Below are 21,172 nucleotides of genomic sequence, written 5' to 3'. Positions count from 1 at the left end.
GTCTCTGCCCACGGTGAGGGAAGTTGGGACCTAGATGATTTTTAAGATCTACTTCCATCCCTTAACATTCTCTGATTGGTTCTCTGACTTCTCTGAGGAGTAATTAAGGAAAGTTGAACACTGGGGGTCTTAGGTTGGTCCTTGCAAAAGCCTTTGTCTCAGCAGAGTGAGAAAAGTATTTTGACATTGGTGGAATGTGGGACATTAATCCATATAAGTCATGTTTGCCTGACTAGAGGCACATACAGTGTGGATGAGAAAAATAAGGAAATACTACAGTTATCCTGAAATTTTGTCTACAGAAGAAGATATGCAATCATGGTCATCTCAGAAGAAAAGCATGCAGGCTAGGTTCTCTGTCCTGAAAGTCATCTTTCCAGAACGACCATTAAAGACCATCTATACTTCTAAGCATAAAAGGAAAGCTTTTTTCTTGCTGTCTTAAAAGAACTCCAAATATTTCCACAGCAGTCACTTAAACACAACTTGTGCAAACTGGAAATTCTGAACGCAAAATAATAAAATCGCCCTATTGAACTCAATTGCATTGCTAGCTATAATGTAGGGGAAGTAATTTCTTTCAGGGGTTAAGAAAAACATGTATGCTGTCACCTAGAAGTGTTTATACTAGGTTTTTTTCCACCTGTGAGGCCATGAGGAGCAATTAAAACTCATTCATCAGTAGTCAACACAACAGCTAAAGGTTTAATCTTTGAGTAACAGAGCCAGAATTTCAGAGAAGATGAACATGCATCTCTTATCTAATGATATCCTCTATTCCAAAAAATCACACACACAAGATCATTGTACAGAACACACCAAGGATTCCTGGCCATGAAAGTACATAAATCTGAAACTCTGTTTTGTCTTAGCCACACAGATGAGACTATTGTTACAGTTTAATCCACCGACTTTGGTTTATTACCAATTTTTATATGTTTAAAGACTTTTGGTAAAAGGACCTTACCCTTGCCTTCTGCTCCATTTCCATCATTAATCTTTCATGCTGCTCAGCTATTGCCAATGTTGCAGAATGGACCTTCTGATATATCATTTCTCCTTCTCGTGTTTGAAAGGTGAACAGACCTTCTCCTGTGTCACACATCCTGCAGGGAAAGAAGAGTATTGTGTAATTTTTACTTAGCTATAATAAAAAATACATACCATAAAGTAGCAAATGTCAACTTTAGAGATGTAGTTAAACTCAGAAATTCCAAACAACAAACATTTGCAGTTATTTTTACCATTGGAGAGAGAGATATTCCAAGAGATGGGCAGAACTTCATTAACATATTTTTTTTAATTCAGTTTTAATCATCATCTGGATGGTGAAAAAGAAGCTTTAGCATGGAATAAAAACGTGAGGTAATAGAGTCAGTTATTTCTGTCATTTTTTCCAAATATCTGCACCAGTATGTGGGAGCTAAATTTAATTATTTTAACTAATTGATGCCAGAAATATGTAGTACATTGTGACTTTGAAAAGATGACATTTTAAGAGAACACTGACCAACTAAAAATGCCATTACAGTTAATCACTACAAAGATGATGTATTGAAAGACAGCATTAAAAGTGTTAAATTATTACTACCTCTGTCAGTATATTTATGTGAGACAGCATCCAAATCTATCCTGCCAATCACAAAAGCCATTCAGTCCATTTGAGAATAAGAACAGTTCTAAAAGAAGATTAAATAATAATAAAAAAAAACTCTCCAGAAATAAAATTTGCTTTCTTTTTTGAGAGTTATCTCAAAACTGTTTTTACCGTTATCTGTGATATCAGTGTGGCACTATGTGGAGAAAGAAGAGTGGTACATAGTAAATACAATGTCCAAAAGGTCTGGGAAATACAGGAAATAGCAGTAGGAAATAATGTTAGATTGCTGTGTGACCATTACTTGGAGAATGTACATATTGTTGACCAGTGGTGCAATTCAGTGTATTTATATTAGTAGTTTCATTATATTCTCAGTATCTGATTTACATATTTTTATAGACTACTTGCAGCTTCAGAAATGGAATTTTAAAAATCCTTTTTATTTGGTCTGATACCTCCTGTAAAGATTTTCAGTTATCTATGACAGAAAATGTTGACATGAGTCACTGATGCATAAAATGCATCAACAATAGAGAGATTTTGATTTGCCTTAAAACATCAGATTCCTTTGTTGTTTTGGATGTTTATATTATTTTTAAGGAAACCAAATTTTGTTAATATCCCAGCACCTTCAACATGGTCCTAGAAAGCATAAAACTTACAGAATTAAAAAAAAAATAGAAAAATGTGTCCCAAGTAGTTCAACATTCAAATGTGTTTTTAAATATTATCTTTAGAATTTGCATCCATATTCTGTATGATTATTCATGCATTAAATTTTACCAAAAAAAATCCCGTCAAATGAGCATACAGATCTACATTATTTTAATTAAATAATAATTTAAATATATGTCCTACTCTATTACATGCACACACACAATTATACTGCAGCTTTTTGAAAAGACAATACTTTTTTCATGAGACTTATCCTTTTGTCAAATTAGGATATGGCTTCCTAAACAATTTCATTTAAAAAGTTATCTGAATAGGGCTGTTGTGCTATATAAGGGACTACTTCAGCAGTTGCTTCTGATTTCAATGTTGACCAATGAAAATAAAACCTTATTAACACTTACAAAATCTTTTCCTGTTCACTGGAGGAGACATGCTATTGTGAGCCTTGCACAAAGATTTTATTCACATTTGTGTTTGAGAAAAACAGAAAGTATTGGAGGCAGAAACAGTAAACAGAGGTGCTTCTGGAAAGTACCTGGTGAAAATATTTTGTAATGTATACCTCAGCTGAGGTATTGAAATAAAATTCAAATTGTTAAGAATACATGATTAACAATATTATCCATAATTCTGGAATAATACCAGTTTTCTTCATTGAAAAATATAAATAAAATAAAATCCATTTTATAGATAGGTATTATTTAATCAGTGTAAATGTGATGTGCTAATTAAGAGATTTAAAAAAGACCTTTTTGTATTAAATTCCAATGGAGATAAAGATCCCTGCTGTAAACATTTAAGATATATTATATCCTTAGACAGAGTCCTCCAAAGAGCTTCTGGTGGAAATAAAATGTCCCCAGAGTTTTGTGACATTATGGCAACAGCCTTTCAGATCCCTCAGGGCATCATATAGCCAGTACTCTGCTTTTGTGTAAAGAGATCTTAATAAAATTCAAACAGCGTGAAATGGAAAGTCTGGAAAAAAGGATGGGCTTTCAGAGACTGAAGGAAAATATGATCTTTTTGTTGGTTTCAGAGGATGAAAAATCCTACAGAGATAAAAACAAGGAAGTGGGGAAAAGACCAGGCAATGAGCATGATCAACATTGATGGACTTAGCTGCCTGTTCTCACCAGGCAAACCCCAACCACCCCCAGCAGAGCAGGGTCTGTCCCTGGCTGAGGCAGCGGTGCAGGCTGTGGCACTGCCCTGGCCCCTCACCCACTGCCAGGACACTGCACTGCCTCCAGCCTCAGCTGTGGTGGACGTGTCACGCCAGGCTTGGACAGCCATTGCCACCATCCTCCCCGTGAGGGCTTCCCTGGCTGATGATGGATGTATGTGCACAGCTCCTCAGAACTGGAGGTGAAGGAGAATTGTGGGCATCATTTTTTAAAGTGTTGAATTCCCCTAGGTCGGCTTGAAGTTTAATAGGACTTAATGCCCCAAAGAATTAAGTAGTTGTTACTTGGCACATCTGAACCAAGAGAAAGCAGCAAAAATTGTTAGCATAAAACTTTATTCCTTTCATTTAAACTTATGAATAATCTCTCTCCCAAGGATATGTATGCCTTTACCATAGTAAGATTTTTCATGTTCATCTCCTCAGAGCATTATTCCTTTTCTCTGAAGTAAAGCGAAAATCTGAGTTTAGACCTTTTAGTCTAGTCTAGTCTAGTCTAGTCCCATCTATTTTTCTGTTCTATTCTATTCTAGTTATAAACCAAGATGAGCAGTCTCATTAGGGTTAGGTTCAGTCTTTCTAGAACAAGGAAACATGGACTAAAATAGAAGTGCTCCTAAGAATGATGAAGATAGGGACAGGGAAAGGGTGGTCTCTGAAGCTTAAGGGTTTTGCCATAAAAGCAAAACCTTTACATATCTGGCCAACAGGAACAGACATGTTTCCATGAGCTGAAACAAGACTTGTCTTGTTCTATTTATAGTCCAAACAAAGTAATTTGGACAAAAAGCTATTATCTCTATGGCCCTTCTGGATGTCAGACAACTGTCCCTATAAAGCTCCAATTTAAGAGGTTTAGGCTTGCTAATGTCTTGTTAATTTCTCTATGTTCCAAGCATACATGATTGATCAGTTGCCAATTTAATAACATTTTCATTCATAACTTTTACATGTCCTAAAATCACTTTCGAGAAAAGGCGGGACAAAGGTCTGGGCCTCTTTTTTCCTGGTACTGTTGCAGTTAAGCAGTGCAGTCCTACCAACTCAGCATGACCTTCATTGTCAGAAAAATGTCACTGATTTTGTATACTTCAATTTTTTTATGAGATACTTGCAGTCTGCGAGTGCTTGAAAAATGCCGATCTATTTCTGTGTTTTTCAACTTTGAAACAGAGATGTCATTAACCTATGCTTTAAGATATTTAAGGATTCAATGCATTAAAATGTATGAAGTGCTTTTACTGAAATAGGAAAGTACATTTTTTTTTTATACATTATTACAGAATGATATAACTGGACAGACAGTGACACCACTAGATAAACAGTTCTGCAAATAGTTGCAATTTAAAAAATTCTTTAAATACTACAGCAGCTTATCACAACTATCACCATTAGCAGATCTGGCTCAAGAACCAGGAGAAAGAACAGAGAGGAATGTGGGAGCTCTGCTTTTGGCCTAGGACAAACTGGATTCAGAGATCAACAGTGAAAGTTCTTGCTTTCATTGAAGGTAGAATTTCTATTCAAGTCATAGAGATTTTCCCACCACTATTGCCAGACATTTTTCAACATTTCCCAAATTCTTACCATGGTTTCCCATTGCCTTTGCTCACTATGTAATTTCTGCCTTTTAGATAAAGAAGAATCAAAACTGTAGATTAACCATGTAGAATTCCCTTCAAAAAGGAAACTGTTGACTTGATCACCATTTACAAAAGGTACTTTTTCCCAGATAGAAGTTCATGCTGTCATGTCATGGGTGAAATATTTTAAAAGTTTAACAGTGCAATATTCAGAAACTGCATAAGAAGACAAGAATTTGACATATCTGCTTCACTATTTCCATTAGGGGTAAAATGTATTTTCATAAAAATGAAGGTTGAATGAAAACTGAAATGCCCAGAAAAATTATTATTGTGTTTTAAAATAAAAGATAACTTACAATTGTAAGTAGAAAAAACTTTAGCTCTTCAAATATCTAGATTTAATTTTTAATGAATTTGAATGAATTTGAAAGAATTTTTAATTAATTTCTTTTCTCAACAAATAATTTAGGTTTAAAGAAATAATGGCTGATTTATATACTCAAAAGTATATCAAATTACATACAAATAACTAAAAAAGAGGTAATCATCCTCAAATAGAAACTGAAAAAAATAATAAAAATGTTTACTATTAATAACTAATAAATAGAAATATTGATAACTAATAGGTAATAAATTACTATCTTACTTTAACATTTCTAGTTCTTGAAATAAATAGACTTTAAATTCTTAAATGACAACAGATCATGAGTACTTAATGTCCAGTAACCAGCACCAAACTGGATGTAATTGTAGTTGCATACCCCACAGCGAGAATTTGAAAATTGTTTCATTAAAAAACTGGAGCTGTTTATTCAAACACTTCAAGACCCAAAAATCAAGTTCATAAAATCACAGAATCACAGAATTGTTTGAGTTGGAAGGGACCTCTGGAAATCATCTAGACCAATTCACACTTTTGAGGCAGGATCAGCTAGAACAGTTAACACAGGTACTTGTCCTGGTGAGTTTTAAATGTCTTCAGAGAGCGAGACTCCATGACCTCCCTGGGCAGCCTGTTCCAGTTCTCTGCCATCCTCAATCTAAAGAAGTTCTTTTTCATGCTGAGGTGAAATGTCTTGTGATTTAGTTTATGGCCATTTGCTCCTTGTCCTATCACTGGGCACCACTGAATAGAGTCTGGCACCATCCTCTTGGCAGCCACCTTAGGTTGCCAATGTATGTATTGATGAGAATACCTCTCATTCTTGTCTTCTCTAGACTAAACTCCCACAGTCTCTCTTCGTAAGAGAAATGCTCCAGACCTCAGAACATCTCTGTGAACTCTGCTGGACCCTCTCCAGTAGCTTCTTGTCTTTCTTGTACTGAGGAGCCCAGAACTGGACACAGCACTCCAGATGTGACCTGACTAGGGCTGAGCAGAGTGGGAGGATCACCTCCACTCTTCCCAATGCACCCCAGGGTCCCACTGGCCCTCCTGGCCACAAGGGCACTGCTGGCTCACGGCCAGCTTGTCACCCAGCCGGACTGCCAGGTCCTTCTCTGCAGAGCTGCTCTCCAGCCCCCATCCTGCACTGGTACCTGGGGTTTTTCCTCCCTAGGTGCAGGACCCTGCACTTGCCCTTGTTGAACCTTGTTTGGTTTCTCTCCACCCAGCACTCCAGCCTGTCAAGGTGCTACTTAATGGCAGCAGAGCCTCAGCAACTGCCCCAGTTTTGTATCATCATCATCATCATCATCATCATCATCATCATCATCATGATCACTTGCTGAGGATACATTCTATCTATTCATCCAGGTCATTGATAAACAAGATGAATTAGGCCAGACCCAGAATTGATCACTGGGGAATGCCACTGACTGCAGGCCTCCAGCTGGGCTCTACTCCTCTGATCATGACCTCTGAGCTCTGCCTTGATCCACCTCACAAGTGCTTATCTAGGTAATGCTCATTTCCTGTGTGCCAAAGAAGCTCGTCAGATGGCACATATGGGACTAGGCTTGTTAGTTCTAAGACGAGTAATAAATAAAAGTCAGCCTTTCTTTAAAGCCTTGAAACTCTGGCTGTCAGTCATGAAAAAAATCCTAATTGGTATGCACTATCTAACTCTGAACTGAGACACTTATTTCTTGTGTTGCTACAGCTTTGATTTTTTAAAAAGTGGTGGAAACTAGCAATTTTGCCTCCAATTTAATTAGATTATCAGTGAAGACACACAAACACTATCTCTCTCGTGGATATCTAACTTTTGTTCTTTCCTTGTTTGTTGTTATCTTAACTTGAGCTAAGCCATTTTGACAGAAATCCTGTTTCTTCTTTGTGTGCCAGGACGATACACACAGCATACACTAAAGACAGGCCAGCTAAGCAGCAGACCTCACTATAAAATTAATGCAAAGCTTCCCTGAGGGTCCAAATTCTTTGCTCATTCCAGCCTTCAACACATGCTAGCTTGCTTCCTGCCAAAGCAAGGTCTTTTCTGAGAAAACAAAAGAAAAAAAAAAAAGCAAGGAAAGCAAATAAACTCTTTGTGGCAAGAGCATATTTAGATAAAAAGCTCTCTTTATGCTTAGGAATACTTACTAAGACAACTTAAAAATAAACTATGCATGTTTTTATGAAACTGTAAGTCAACTTCTATGCTGAAAGGATAGAAAAACAAAAGCAGAAAAAAGGAAATAAAAAATTTCTAACTTACTATCGAACAGGCAAAAAAAGGGATACTTTGAAGGGGGAATTCATGAGGAAAAAATGTAACTTCATAAACAGAATATGTATGGAACCTAGGAAACTCCTGTACATGAAGCAGAGAGAAGACAATTAATAGAAATGTGCTCAAAGTGTAAATGATTTAGGTATGCAACTTTGGCAGCAGACACGGTCAGAAAGACCCAAAGCTGGGACAAGGTCGGTGAAGGCAGGGAAAAAATCCTGTGAAAAATCTGTGTTTGGGAAATGAAGATCACTAAGGTGAAGTACAGAAATGGTGCAAAGTGCAACATCCAGAAGGAGTAAACAGAGAATCTGAGTGTGGTCTGTTACACATTCCCTATGGGAATGAAGAGTTAAACAGCCATGCCTCGCTTTCAGCATTTTAGAGTGTTATCTAGAGTGTCAAAAGGATAACCTGATAATTTTATGATCTGAGAAGCAAACCATGAAAATGTTCTGATATATGAGGCGTCTGCCTGCCCCCCTTAATCATGGTTATTTACCAGCAAGAATACACAACAAGAAAATGCAATTATGCATGCTATTTGCTAATTGCCAGCCATAGACATTCCTCCATTACACTTATTGTCGTGTTTTTGCACTTAAGCTGAAGTGGGAAACTTTACATTGCTCTTGAATATGCTTATGAGATATAGATAGTGGAATATCCTTGAATTTAGCCTGAGTTAATACAGGGAAGTTTGAATATTATCACACCTCTGATATGGCTCAGCAACTTGATCATGGGCTTTAGCCCTGAAGATTTGTTCAAGGTCAGATCTTGTGTTTCTTGAGTCATCCACAGTGTTTTCAACTAAATGCACTAAGGGATCTCCATGCTATCAGTGCAGCTTTCCTACTAAGGCCATTTATAGAAACATTTTGCAATTCTGAGAAGGAAAACATTCACAGATGGAGTGGAAATGATTGATGATGATTTGCTGCCAGGTAGGTGGAACTCCACCACTCAGAGGAACCCAGCAGTCCTTCTCTAATATTGCCTAGAGGATCTTAATGCATTCTGAGTTGCAAATCTTTTAAAGACCTTATATGCAGTCATGGTAACAAAAATCTTATGTGGTAGTCTGATGAATACATTGCTAGTCTTTCTAAGCAGAGATGTGATACCCTAAAAATTTCCCGTTACAGGGAGACTTATAGGGGAACTCATTTTGTGAGTGAATACTATTTTTTCATTCTAAGATTATTTATTTTTCTGCCTAAACAATAAACTCTTTAAGTAGCATCATATACCAGAAACAAAAATTTTCTCATGAAAATGTTTTTCTTTGTTTTAAGGACACATAGGACACACTTCTCTATAGTACTGGTGGTAATTATGACTCTTGGGATAATTTTTCTTTTATTGACTGTGCTGCCTCTACAGTCACTGTCCCTGTGATGACCCATGTGACACCACATTTATGTCACTGGGGCATACAAGGAATACCAACCCATTTCTGCATGCCAGATGTTTCCACTTTTTGCTTAATGGGAGTGCAGAAAGTGGGCTGGACTACACCAATGATTGTCCAGTAACATTATAATCCTCTATTTAATTTCCATGGGGTTTACCCCTGTCTATCATAGGACACAGTGGAAAAAGATATACTTTAGGGTTTTTTTCCTGAGGTTCAGTTTTGATAAGAAGGAGGATTCTCTCTGGGGCTCATTTCAGACCACTTTTATTTGGTTGCTACCAGCCATCCGTACTCTTAAGATGTTCTTGTTTATTTTAATTACTTTCATATATCCGAATAAAATTAGATAGTGCTGAAGAGTTAAAGATAGTAAATCATTCTCAATGCTGGTTACAGTATAAAAAGTAGCAAACTGGACATAAAGTCATGCATAAGAGGTGGAATGTGGAGATTGATGTGGAATTATGAAATATATCCATATGTAATAGCAAACATGCTGTGCAGAGGCTCTGTTTTCTATTTCCTAGATCCTAGAAACTAAGCTATGGTGTGAAGCCAGGTGTTCACCAAAGCTGCTCTATCACTCCTCAGCTGGCCAGGGGAAAGAAAATATGAGGAAAGATATCTGAGTTGAGATAAGAACAGGGAGATATCAGTGACCAGTTACTGTCACAGACAAAACAGACTCAACTTGGGGAGAGTATTTTTATTTATTGCCAATCAAATCAGAACAGTCTAATGAGGAGTAAACCCAAATCTTAAGAATAGTATCCACCCATTCCTTCTTCTTTCCTAGGCTTAATTTTATTCCTGATTCTCTACCTTCTTCCCTCCAATGGCATAGGGGGATGGGAAAAGGGGGCTGCTGTCCAGCCATTGTTTCTACAGCTCCCCTCCTCCTCAGTGGGAGGACTCCTCAAACTCTTTCAGTGCTCCAGCATGGGATCCTTCCCACAGGAAACAGCCTCCACGACCTTATGCTACATAAGTCTGTCCCACAGGCTGCAGTCTTTCATAAACTGCTCTGGCATAGATTAGAGCAGACTGCTCAATGTGGGTCCCCAATGGGGTCAAAGCTCAGTGGGGTCCAGCCAAACTGTTCCAGCATGGGCTCCTCTCTCTATAAGCCCACAGGTCCCAGTCAAGAGCCTACTCCAGTCCAGGCTTCCCACAGGGTCACAGCCTCCTGCTCCACTGTGGGATCCTCCATGGGCTGCAGGTGGATCTCTGCTCCACCATGGACTTTCATAGACTGCAGCAGCACAGCTGCCTCACCACAATCTGCACCACTGAAGGTGAATCCCAGCTCCAGTGCCTGGAGCACCCCCTGCCCCTTCTTCTCCACTGCCCTTGGTGTCTGCAGTGCTGTATCTCATATATTCTGACTCCTCTTTCTGGCTGCAGTTGCTGTTCTTCATAAATACATGATTCCAGAGGGCACTGACACTGATGGGCTTGGCCTTGGCCAGCAGCAGGTCTGTCTTGGAATTGCCTGGCACTGGCTCTCTCAGGCATGGGGGAAGCTTCTGGCAGCCACTTCTGTAGTCCACTTCCTAACAAAGCCTTGTCACACAAACCCAATACACCCAATACTCAAGACATTGTTCCTAACTACTAGAAGCAATACTCTGGAGTCTAAGAAGTAGAATCTTTATCAAATACTTTGCCATAACTACATTTTTTGTCTCTTCCTGCTTTATGGACTTCATAAAACGTGACCTAAATGTTTTGATGGGGGCAACTGAACTATGCTGTTTGTGCTTCTATCACCTCTAAGTAAGAAATATTCTATGTTGCACATGCAAATTACCTTCTTATATTAGCATTTAGTTCATATTTTTTAAGAAATCAGTGCAGGTAGTTAATGTATATGTATGTACAAAACAACCCATTTTATGGAGACTTTTGACACTGCAACATTTTCCTTAAAGAAAAAGTCACATTTATTAAAACCAAAGAGAAGATAATAAAGCCAATTGTTGATATGTTCTAAAATACACAACACATTTGCATTTTTGGCAGTTTATGTAATAGAACAGACATGAAAATGCTGTTAGATAATTAGCTCTGTTAATTTGAAGAGCTCAGATTTTGTTGATAATGATGAAATACTATTTAACACTATTAATTAATACTATTTGACTACTGGACAAGCATCTATTCTTACCAGCTTTGTGAAAGATAAACCAAGAGCTCATATATTACTATTAAAATTTTAGTACAGAAGGAGCAGATTTCTCTGGCTGTACAACACACCAATGTAAAACTGGTCTGATAAAGAGTTTGCAAAGATTACCATAAGCTAAATTTGTCTGACTAAACCTTTTCACTCATCATGGTTTGGCTATTATTTTTCATCTCACTTTTGAACGAGAAAGATACAAGTTACAAGTGCTGGAATCTGGGGTCATATGCAAATACAGATATTTCTACAGGACTTCTGCAATCCTGTTAAGAGCTATTATTCCCCAACAAAGACAAATATCTCATAACAACAGTATTCAGTTTCTTTCTGTGTCTTTAGGAGCAGTACACAGGGGAAACAGCATTTAATCTACATGAATACTGTTGACATTAACAAATATAAAATGTTAAATATAAAATCCAAATAAAGCCACTAAAAGTTAAAATAAATGATAGTGTGATAGTACAGGAGCCCTGTGGCAGCATATCACTACTTGCTATAAGAAAAGCAATAAAACTTAGTGACCCAAGACCTTTATTTTCTCCCTTTTTATTTTTTTCTTTTGGAGCCCTTCAGTATTGTTATCTTCAGGACTGTTCCTTGCCTAGGGTGCTGGGGATGGAAATTCTGTCGGATGATACTCCCAAGAGTCTGCATTAATTCTGAACACAATGAGATATAATTCTGAAGTTAACTCAGTTCTCTCTCAGGAAGGAGCTGTTGTTTTAAGAAGACATTTGCCAGATAACAGATGTTAGAACAGTAACTGCCACGGATCAAATTTGCATAGGTATATCTGTTAATTTTGTTTCATCTTTGAGAAACTTGAGATATTTAGAAGCTGTGACCCTGCACATATTTGGAATACCCGATGATGCTCAAAGTTAAAAAAAAGTGGTCACCTCCAACTTTATCCATTGTGTGATCCTGGGAGTCTCAGTTTTGCATCTGCACATATCTATAAGTAGGATACCAAGAATTTAACATTTGAAATCATCTGCAGGTGCATTTGTTCTATAATGTCTCACTGACCTTTTATCTGTGGATTGAATGGTATTGGAAACAAACTGTACCTTCCATGATGCAGGCAGATGCTGCGTTTGTGCCATTTTGATAGCTAGTAGGCATGCTAAGTAGGTATTTCCTGATCAAAGTATATCCACATAAGGAGAGAAAGAAAAATTTCAGGAGGGCTGAACAGGAATGAACTAATGCATAACTAATTGATATTTTTCATTGATGAATAATAGCAGAAAAATAGAAGTAAAAATTATGAAGGAACTAATACAGAGCCACGTTTAGATCCATAGAAACAGGAAAAAAGATGAAGTAGTCACAGGCATAATTTTAAGATGCATCCAAAACATCAATTTTCCCAGTTTATGAAGAATGAATGCTGCATTCTCTCATTTCAAAAGTGGGACACAAAATATGTGAAGAAATGATGAAAGGAACACCCTGAGCATTCTATGTTGAATTTTTTGAGTACTTCAAAATAAGCATTTCAAGTGTTCCTCCCACCACTTCCCTATTTAAATACACTATCAAGAGTGATTTCGGCCATTAAAGCATTTATGGTCAGTCATTTCTCTGACACTGAGCACATTGTAATTTTATTGTGGTGGGGATTATTATTTTATTATTTTATTATTTTATTGTGGTGGGGATTTAAATACTGCTGTCTTCTCTCAATGTCAGTCCACTTTTAAGGTATGAGAGATACTGCTTTGACCTTTATGGCCATAGAGGAATTTTTAGGAAGTCATATGCAAATATTATGGGCACACACGGCTGTCCATTCACCATGCTATGTACATACACTAATGAGTAATTACCATATGCTAATGACATCCAAGGACTCATCAGTACTAATCTCAGAAGTGGTAGGTTGTCAACTACAACAGCAGCGACCCCAGGAGTAGGCAATAGCACCAGGTATGAGACAAGGCAGGGATTTGTTTAAAAAAACCCAAAGCTATATCCAGCCACTGAATTAGAATTGAAGATCTTGGCTGAAGGCTGTGGTTCTGGCCTGAACTTTAGCTAGACGTGTATGCTGACACCAGTGGCCAAATAATGCCTTCACTGGTAAACTGAGTGTGCAATAACATCAAAAAGTAATCACAGAAAACATGCAACCCCCACCACAAGCATTAAAAATTCACTGAACTTGCACTGACTTGCTATGTGTGGTATTTAATTTAGTGAGGAAACATGACTGCACTCCCACTTGCTTTAACTTTTCCTCTTTGACACAAGCCAGGCAGAAGTGAAGTAGACAGATTTTCCCTGTTCTCTCAATTGCAAACAGCAGCAATCCTGTTATGGATCAAACAACTCCCACTGCATTCACCTGGCATCTCTGACTCCAAGTTTGATTATGTATAAGACATTCTTGTGCTTGTCCTTTCCAGTAGTGGAAAAACTTTCTATAAGGTTTTCTCATTAGCCTGATAACTAAAATCAATTTTAGTTTGTGTTCAGGTGAGTGGCAGCATGATAACATCTTGAGAATCCTCAAAATATTTCATATCCTCAAATTAGTGGCATAAAATTTCGTTCCATAAAAACAGGGACTTCTTAAATTATGGAGGTAAGTGGGAAGGAAAAGGTATAAGTGAATAAAAGAAGTATAGAAACAAAGAAATGGAAGAAGAGAGTCTTGCAAAAGAAAATAATCACAAATAATTACATAGCTTAGATGATACTGGAAAAGGATAGGAAAAGAGTACAAAAGGATGAAAAAAAAAAGCAGAATTATTTACAGTTTATAGTACATACTTGAGCTCCCTACATATTTTCCTATAGAACCATATATAATATCTCCTGTCTAAGACTTCATGGGATGAAATGGCCATTTTCTGATGTTTTGCAAAATGTACATTTCCACGTGATTAATATCAATCAGTTATGCTAATTAGATTCTTTTTGTGGAGTATCTACTATGAGTCCTATGTGAAACAACTGATGCTGTATTGGCTAAAGACATATTTTATGCTATCTTTAGTGAAGGATTTTGCTTAAACTGAATATTTTAAACAACAATGGTGAAAACTGTGGCCATTGTGTTCACGTGGAACCATTTAATATTCCCTCAGACCAGTTCTTGGCAGAGCATACTATTAATTGACAAGAAATGCACCTTAACAAATCAGAAAAGGGGAAAAACAAAGACTGAAAAACAAATTTGGGATAGCATAATCTAAAAGTATGAAATCCATCTTGTCTAATGCATAAAAATGTTAAGCACAGCATGCCTGCTCTCTGCCCAAGGAACCCAGGGCATTGTTTGAAAGCAAAATGAAAAAAGCAATCATGCTTTGCTGTGAAAAAAAAAAAAAAAATACTAACAAGCTTCCTTTACACTGGAGTTTACTTGTCTAGTTCAATATTCCAAAGTTTAGGCTTTTACTGATCTACACTGACTTAGCAATACTTTAATAAGAAATTTATAACATGGAACTGCTCAGAACACTGGAATGCACCAATCCCTTCTGTCCATGATTCTGTATGCTGGGTTTAAAAACCTTATGAACTGTAGATACAAATACCTACTGCTTCACCAAAAATTTAAATACTGCTACCCAAACATAAAACAGTACTGGGGGCAAAAGAGAAGGGGTATAAAACCCTTATGTGCAGAATGATAATGTATATTCATGGTTCTTATGTAGCAAAAGATGACCTTGCCTTTCCTGGACACTTACACAAAATAGCAAGGGCATGTTTGTGGCTATTTCACATCTGCCATAAAAACCACTTTGAATATCACTGGTAACACTGGAGGAGTCTTTTACAGCATTTCTCCATTTTGTCAATCTGAAACATTTATATTACAGGTATTTTTTATATCATAGACAGAATCTAAGTCTGCAGATGAATGCTAATATATATTTTCATTTCTGTATATTCCTATTTCTGCTTTTATTCCACTGATGGTCCCTTTAGCCAGCTTTTGACACTACTTCTACGTGCACAGAACACTTTTTCTTGGCTGTCCTCCATTTCATCTGTGCTTCTAAACTGAGAGCTAATCATACATTTTTTTCCTTTTTTTTTCCCTTCCTCTCTGAGAAATTGGTCTCATGGGTCCTAAAGAAGCTTCCAGTAAAAAAGGCTAAGTACCTGTGAAATTAAGTATTTGGGGTTGTTTTGTCAACATCTGCTAATGACAAACACTTATCCTGGGCAACTCTTCTTTTTGCTTGCATCTTCCCCACTTTCTGATTAGATACTGCTCCTTAAATGATACACATTTCCAAACCCAGCTACCTTCTGGATTTTTTAGGAAGTCTCTCCCTATCAAATTCTGTCTTACCAGCCCATTTGTATTTAATTACCACATCCCTATTTCCTATTCCGCATGCTTAGCCCTTTTTGTTGTCCCACCGCCACAAACTTTCCCTCCTATTTTCACCAATCTTTTGAATTTCTCTTAGTCCCAGCAAGCTGGTCCACTGTTTTGTGTTGCAAACCAGCTTCAGCACACTCCTACCCAGGTCCTCTTCAGAGGCTGGTTTGCATCACTGCTGTTGCTCCTTGTCCTCTGGTGGCAGTGGCAGAATCTTAGATGAGCAGAGATACACATGATCCATTCCTATCATTAAATAAAGGATTGGCACCCTCATCTGAAATAACTTCAGGGTTTTCCACTGAATCATCCCCAAGCCTATATAGTTTTCTGCCCCTAATCCCATTCCTGACCATAAATTATACTTATGGTAAGACAGTTTCAAATGTTTTTGAGTTTTAAGTATTGCATACTAATAAATGCAATAAATGATGATAATTTCTACTTACCTTTATAATCAACCTGATGAAATTTCAGCTGTTTCAGGTAAATAAAATCCCTTCTGTCATTCATCTCAAAATGTTTTCAGAAAGTGTATCAGGAACCATTTAAAGTATAATTTTAAAGAGGGGATATTTTTCAAGTTGGACAGAGAATTATTAAAAAAAATTGTAAAAAAATGTGAAAATCTGCTTAGATATACTGGTTCAAGCAAGCCATGCGAATACAATGTTATATTTGACTTTTTTGCCACTGACAGGATAATCAAGTAGATGAAAGATTTCAGTGAATTATAGCACTGACTGAGTTTTCTTCCAAAAAGTCAGAAAGATCAAATGATGTTTGGAGCAGCTGAGATTGAGAGATTCCATTAGATGCTACTTCTCCCCCCCCCCCCCCCTCTTTCTAATAAGATGGAAGCTTTTTAGAAAATATGTGACAAATGACCACTCACAGCAGAAATAAATCACACACCACGAAGTACAGCATTATTAATAGCGCAATAATAGTAATAACTTACTGTGATAGCAAAGAAGTACCATTAGGAGGTACAGAGTAGCTAATAGCATTTCCTCTACAGGGGCTAAGGGGCAAAACTTCCTTTGGTACATTATAAATAAGTGGAAGATTAAAGGAGCCGGTGGGACCAAATAGCCTGATTTTTCCAGAATGCTACTGAGTAGGCATTGCCTGTAAAGTGCTCTCCATCTCCCCTATGTGACAATATTTTAATAGTTCTTTAGTTAATTTAAATTAGAGTGAGAGGACATTTAGCTGCAATAAAAGACTTGAGGGGGGTATAAAGTATGGTAATGCTAGGAGAGCTGTGACATGGTTTTCAATTATTAGCCTTGTTTTCTCCTTAGCAAAGTACTGTATGAAAAAAACCCTTGAAATTTAGTGCATGGATTTGTATTCAGGCACTAGTTAAAATATTAAAACAACTAATCATGAATGGTCAACTGGATGGGTCTTTTAGGTCTTCATATTTAGTTATTATACTTATTTTGGGAAGAAAACATTTATATTATTTTACACATGTTATTTAAATTTTTCTCTGTGAGTATTTGTCTTAGTAGTAAAAGTTCACAAAATGTGAAGTAGTGAAGAATATGTATTATCAGAGTTATTTACCATGTTTTAAAGGTTTTAACAAAAACATCCTAGTTATTCACCAGTTAAGAAAATTGCCTGGTTTGCAAACTAATGTTGTCTCCATTTGTGTTTGTTTTCAATATTATTGTCTTGGTTTTGATTATCAATAGCTTTTTACAGAAGATTTTTTCTAATCAATGACATCATTAATGAAATTAATAATTAATTAATCAATAGATTGAAGTATTATTTTCATGATTATTGATTGGTTTTGAAAGCAAAAATTAGCAAAAGTAAAAAAATCTTCTCCAATTATAAAAAAAAAAGTTAGTAACCTCCACAGTTACGCACACATTCCAAAACAGTCTTGGATGCCATGAGATCACATATGTTGGGAATAATTATGTTGGGAAATGTAACTTACATACATATAAAGCTCTTGTTGTTAAGGACATTCAACTTACTAATGAAAAGTTAGCATACAGCTCCTGAAAGAAAGAATCACCATGGAAATTTCTGCTCTCACACAATTACTATGCCCAGAACTCAGAAGTATTTCTGGAACTGCTATCCATCTGTGACTGTGACAGTAATGGCCAAAAACACTCCACTGACCTCTTTTGGAAGCAAAGTTGTTACTGGGTACCCACATTTTCCAGAAATGCGTCTCAACAGAGCAAAACAAAAAGATACCAATAGTTATTTTATAGAATAATAGAATATGGTGAGTTGGGAGGGATCCATCAGGATCATTTCCTGGCCCTGCACAGGACACACTGTGTGCCTGAGAGCATTGTCCAAACTCTTTCTGAACGCTGTCAGGCTTGGTGCTGTGACCACTTCCCTGGGAAGCCTGTTCCAGCACCCACAAGGTTAAAATCCTTTTCCTGATATCTAACCTAATCCTTCCCTGCCTCAGTTTCACTCTGGTCCTTTGAGTCTTGACACTGGTCATGAGAATGAAGAGATCAGAACACATGTCCCTTCTCCTCCCATTGTGAGGATGTTGAAGACTGCAAGAGGTCTCCCCTCAGCTTCCTCAAGGCTGAACAGACCATGTGGCTTCAGCTGCTACTTATAAGTGAGTTTTTATTTCTGAGAACAATGGATCAACACTGACTGAAAGAACAGGGGGAATTAGGCAGATATTAGGCAAAATCTTCCAAAACCAGCCTGCTAAAGCAGCTTTCTCAGTACAAGAGTAGTGAACAACAGTCAAGCTATATTCAGCATGATTTCATTGTAATGAAGACTCAAGCTCCAGAGACGAATAGAACTTGCATTAAAATTGCTTTTGCATTGGATATACAAGAGACAACTGTTCAACACTAAAATGACCTTTAGAATAAACCTACATGCCAGCAGAGGAACCAGAGTTCCTGACAACCAATGAAGCCCACGAACGTATAAAACAATATCCCTTTATGCTTCTGCAATGCTCCATGTGTGTGCATGTGCAAGCACAGGTTTGCACAGATCCCTACATATTCATGAACAAGGCTCTTTTGTTATGCAAATTCCGGTTTTTGCATTTTGATTACTTCCTTCCGTGTTTGTACAGTACACAGCCCTAGCATAATGGATATTTCAAACCTCCTCCTCAACTGATGATCCTACATTCATAAGCTTTGGAGAAAAGAAGGATTTATTTGTGCTTAGCATTCTTGCTGGCTACATGGTTCTCCATGCAAAACGTGGCCTTCTGGATTGCCCTTTGTGAAGCGTTTAACACTCTTCCACTGTCTATATAGATAATTAGGTGTCAGCTTTCAGCATTTTTAATTAGCTCATGCAAATAGCCTTGCTGGGGGAGAAATGCAACAGTATTTCAGTGCTAAAATAGATCCTTTAAGTGTAAATGGTATCTATATATTAAATGAAGAACATTGCAAAATCTATTGGCATTTGGTATTTAAAAGCTTTTGAGTTTTTACTTTTTTTTTTTTTTTTTTTTTTTTTTTTTTTTTTTACTAAATTGTTTTGGGTTTCAAATCTGAGTTATTTTAGCCCTCCTGTATTTTCTGGTAGGAAGTTAAAGGTTATTATGCCTCTTGGAGATAAAAGGACCTGCTGCTGGGATGTTTCAAGTTATCCAGACCTGCCATATGAGATTAATTATTGCTGTTGCTGACTGTGTAATTCAAAGGTTAAAATGCAGAGTTGAAACAATAAGTGAATCCTAATGTGATTAAGAATGTATGAATTATTTTGTCTGCTTCTTCTGCACTCATATATTACACAGCAATAACCTTGTTAGCCATATTCAGCTTCAGGAATATTAATCAAACAATGCATGCCTACAAGAGAGCATAGGTATGAAAAAGAGACAATTAGAATATGGCAAGTAAATAAATCTTTTGGGCTCACTCATGGATGTGGAACCTCCTGAAAGCTAAATGGTGGCTGGTCTCAAAATATTTTCAAACAAGTCCTAATTTGACTATGAGATGATTGTGTTATGAATGGAGAAAGCAAATTAGGCACTTCAGCTGAAAGGTGCAATTCATGTTATGCCAGGATCATAGGAGGAATGTAACATGCTGTCTGCTAATACATGAGTCAGACACAACACCATTCTTACCGATTCCTACAGCGGTAAGATGTAAAAAATTTAAATAATTTCAAATAAACAAATGATATTGGACAGCTGGTGATCAGTTGACAACTCATGCTGATCCCTCTGTGATCTGTAAATAAAACCCACTTCTACACCTCAGAGATGATGGTTTTCCTTCTGAGCTGCATATTTGCTGTGTTTGCTGGACAGACTTTGGGGCACTGTTTTTCTAACTGCAAGACTTTAATTTAGTACAAATTCATAAGAAAATTGCTTGGGCAATGCTGAATTAATGAGCTGGTGATGTGCTCATTGCTATCAATTTGCTATTTATAAATTTATTCATTATTAGGCTACACAACATTATCTATGAAGCTTGGTGCTCTGTCTTAAGAGTCGCTTTTCAATCTATTTCTGTTAAAATTAAAAAAGGGGATTCTCTCAATATAGTTCTTTGTAAGATATCATTGTTTTTCTCATAAAAAATAAGCTTTCACAGTGAAGTGGAATGGCTCAGGCTTTCTTTCCTAGTTGGAGAAAATCTTTTGTACATTTGTATATCATGAGCAAATTTTCAAAAAAGGGTTTAAAAAAAGCAGAATGTTTAGAAGGTACAATGCAATACTTTCTTCTCTCTGCTTCCCATAGTCAATTATATGATGAAGAATTTAATTACTATGTGAGTTTTGGTGGAACTTTCTCTGACTTATCAATGCTAGAGCAGTCTGAGAGGAGCCTTGGCAGAGAGAAAATGCAATGAGCACTTTATAAATCACTTACAACAAGCTGTATTAGCTTCCAGTAGTAAAACAGTTCTTAGATTAGGTACCATGATCAAAACCAGAGTAAGAGTCCTGTAGATGAGTTAAACACTCAACTCCTTTTTAAGTGGGGTTTAAGTGAACCAAATGACTAACATAGAACTTATTCCAGGTCAGGAATTTGGCAAGAGGCAAACTGAGAGCTGGAATGGAAAAAACTAGGAATGGAACTACAATTACAACATATAGCAGTATAACCTTGGCACTGCAACAGGAACTAATGAAACCTTTTCAGTGCTAAGAAATGCCACTTCCCCTAAAATTAGAGCTGTGTCATTACTGAGAAAAAAGTCAGGGTAGGATACATAAAAGAAATTAATGTTTCTTTTTCCAGAAAGTTTTTTATTTTCAGAATTTGGAGATATATGCTGCTTGTGGAAAGGATATGAGAAAGAAGTGAAGAGACCATGAGGAAACATAAAACCACAGAAAATTTATATCATGGGTAATTTGGCTTTTTGAAAATATCAAAGTGTAAAAGAAGGAAAAGATCCTAGCAAACTTAACTATTTAAAGTGTGGGATACTGAGAGCTCTGAGCTAATGTTTATGTGAAATGATAAGTTATTTACTGAAGCTGCACA

General features: G+C 36.9%; 1 protein-coding gene across 1 annotated transcript in view; it reads right to left on the bottom strand.

Annotated features, from left to right (window-relative positions):
- Window positions 1-21,172, bottom strand: part of DOK6 (docking protein 6) — a 249,661-nt gene that overhangs the window by 70,848 nt on the left and 157,641 nt on the right. The window contains exon 6 of the mRNA XM_021530883.3: window positions 968-1,106. Coding sequence (XP_021386558.1) covers window positions 968-1,106 — 139 coding nt within the window. The remainder of the gene's footprint in view (window positions 1-967; window positions 1,107-21,172) is intronic.

This window comes from Lonchura striata, chromosome 1 (genome assembly GCF_046129695.1).
Source record: "Lonchura striata isolate bLonStr1 chromosome 1, bLonStr1.mat, whole genome shotgun sequence".
Lineage (NCBI taxonomy): Eukaryota > Metazoa > Chordata > Aves > Passeriformes > Estrildidae > Lonchura > Lonchura striata.
This window is presented reverse-complemented; position numbering and strand designations above follow the sequence as displayed.